This window comes from Tarenaya hassleriana, unplaced genomic scaffold (assembly GCF_000463585.1).
Source record: "Tarenaya hassleriana unplaced genomic scaffold, ASM46358v1 Cleome22, whole genome shotgun sequence".
NCBI lineage: Eukaryota > Viridiplantae > Streptophyta > Magnoliopsida > Brassicales > Cleomaceae > Tarenaya > Tarenaya hassleriana.
The window spans coordinates 421,896-423,980 of NW_010965541.1; the positions used below are offsets into that span (position 1 = coordinate 421,896).

The following is a 2,085-nucleotide window of genomic DNA, read 5'->3' on the forward strand; positions in this document are numbered from 1 at the left end:
AGTTTTGTTTGAGTTGAATGTTGATTGAATTGTTTTCTATTTGATTGTCTATTCTGGGTACGGAGGCGAGGTTTATAGTCTTGCAACCTTATTGAGCTATTCGCGTAGCTCACCCTTTCATTTTTCTCCACAGGTGAAAAGTGAAGCAGATTATTTTTGTTGGATTTGGTAGTTTGCCAGAAAGACGAAGATTTAGAGTTTCTATTTTATTTATTCAATTTATTCATGAAAGTAATATGTAGACTTATGTTATTGAATTCATTGTTTTAGACTTCCACTGTAGAGTCTGATTTTGATGGTTGATTTTAGAATAAATCGGATTTTTTTCTTAACCCAAGTGACGATTCAACGATATCCGAAATACCGGATTTTTGGGTCGTTACAGATGGTATCAGAGCCAACTCTTTCCAACGGACTTTTTAACAAAAATCTTCATATGGTGTTAGCGACTCAGTTTATGGTAAAATAACCATTCTAATATTGTTGCCATGATGTGAACGTAGGATGACACCTGGTCGTTGACGAGGACGTCCAGTCCCAGAGGAGGGGAGATGTGGAAATACTCCCCAGCCTGATCATATGCAGGAAATGAGAAATTTACTGATGGAACTCATCACTACTGTGAGACAACAGGGAGCAGCACCAGCTCCACAACCGGTCCCTGCACCACCACCGCCTTATGTACCACCACCTCCACCTCCCGTACAACCGGTTGCAGCTCCTGCACCTGCACCACCTGTGATGAATGCGGAATTTTTTCAGTTCCTTGATCGAGTGGAGCGTCGTACAGCTCCAAGATTTGGTGGTACATCTGATCCAGCTGTGGCCGAGGATTGGTTGGACAGGATGACTCAGATATTTGATCTTATCCAGTGTCCTGATCTTTTTAGGGCACACATATCCATCTACCATCTGGATGGAGAGGCGAGACACTGGTGGAAAGGAGTTGCCCAACCATTTGGGGTAAACTATCAGTTCACTTGGGGACAGTTCGTCCATGCATTTCGAGAGAAATATTACTCACCTGGAGTACAAGAGGAGATGGCGATGAAGCTTATTAGCCTTCAACAAGGAAATCGTTCAGTGAAAGAATATGAGAGGGAATTCAATTCATTGGCTAGATATGGAGGTGAGATGCTGCAAACAGAGACCTTAAGGGTAAAGAAGTTCGTAAGAGGACTTCGTCCATCTCTCAAGGCAAAGGTGGAACTTTTGAAAATCAACTCGATGTCAGAAATAGTTGATATGGCTGATCGAGCTGAGAGAACAGAACGTGAAATCGAAGCATCTACTAAGAGGTCGACTAACCCCAGTCATAGGCGTCTAGTCCAAGATGACAGGAGTAAGGGCAAGGCGGTTGTGCAACCTTATACATCCGGTATCCCGATGTGCTCACAATGTGGGAGACGTCACTTTGGCGAGTGTAGATTGCTCCAGATTACTTGTTTCCACTGTGGAAGGGCGGGACATTATAAGAGCGATTGTCCCGAGTTAAAAAGAGAAGCACCTAAGAGGATTGAACAAAGACCAGTTCATCAACAACCAGCTGCTAAGAGACCAGCGTTGAAGCCTAGGGTCTATGCTCTAGGAACTGAAGAGCAAGAGGAAGAAGAAACGACAGCAATCATAGGTATGTCGATATTCAATTTAAATATAATAGGAAATCGTAACAAATATGGCTAGTTAAGACTAATTTCAACAATGTAGGTGTTGTTAATTAGTTATGGGCGTAATTCATTGGTCATATCATTTCTTCTCTTAGGTATGTTGAGTATTGGAGGGGAACAAGCTCATACCCTTTTTGATACAGGGGCGACACATAGTTTTGTTTCGCCCACACACGTAAATCGCATGAAGATTGCACCTGATATTAATAGTGGTAGAGTATTGGTCCATACACCTGGTGGAGAGGAAATGGAATCGAAAGGAATGATTCGTGATGTATCGGTTCTGATTGGTATACATGACTTACCTGTTCATCTGATAGTGGTACCAATCAAGGGATATGAAGTGATTTTGGGTATGGATTGGTTACCAAGTCATCGAGCTCACCTAGATTGTAAGAGAGGTAGAGTTCGTTTTGAA

At 42.4% G+C, this 2,085-nt stretch overlaps 1 protein-coding gene across 5 annotated transcripts in view; it reads left to right on the forward strand.

Annotated features, from left to right (window-relative positions):
• The window catches only part of LOC109116731, a 9,480-nt gene that overhangs the window by 1,484 nt on the left and 5,911 nt on the right, over window positions 1–2,085 (forward strand). For 4 of the 5 annotated variants that reach the window (XR_002024246.1, XR_002024244.1, XR_002024245.1 and 1 more), the window contains one exon: window positions 504–1,630. The exons of the other annotated variant lie outside the window; for it this stretch is intronic. Coding sequence is in view for 1 of the 4 variants with exons in the window: in XM_019202677.1 (XP_019058222.1) it covers window positions 580–1,630 (1,051 nt within the window). In the remaining 3 variants the exon portion in view is untranslated. The remainder of the gene's footprint in view (window positions 1–503; window positions 1,631–2,085) is intronic. 5 annotated transcript variants of the gene reach the window in all.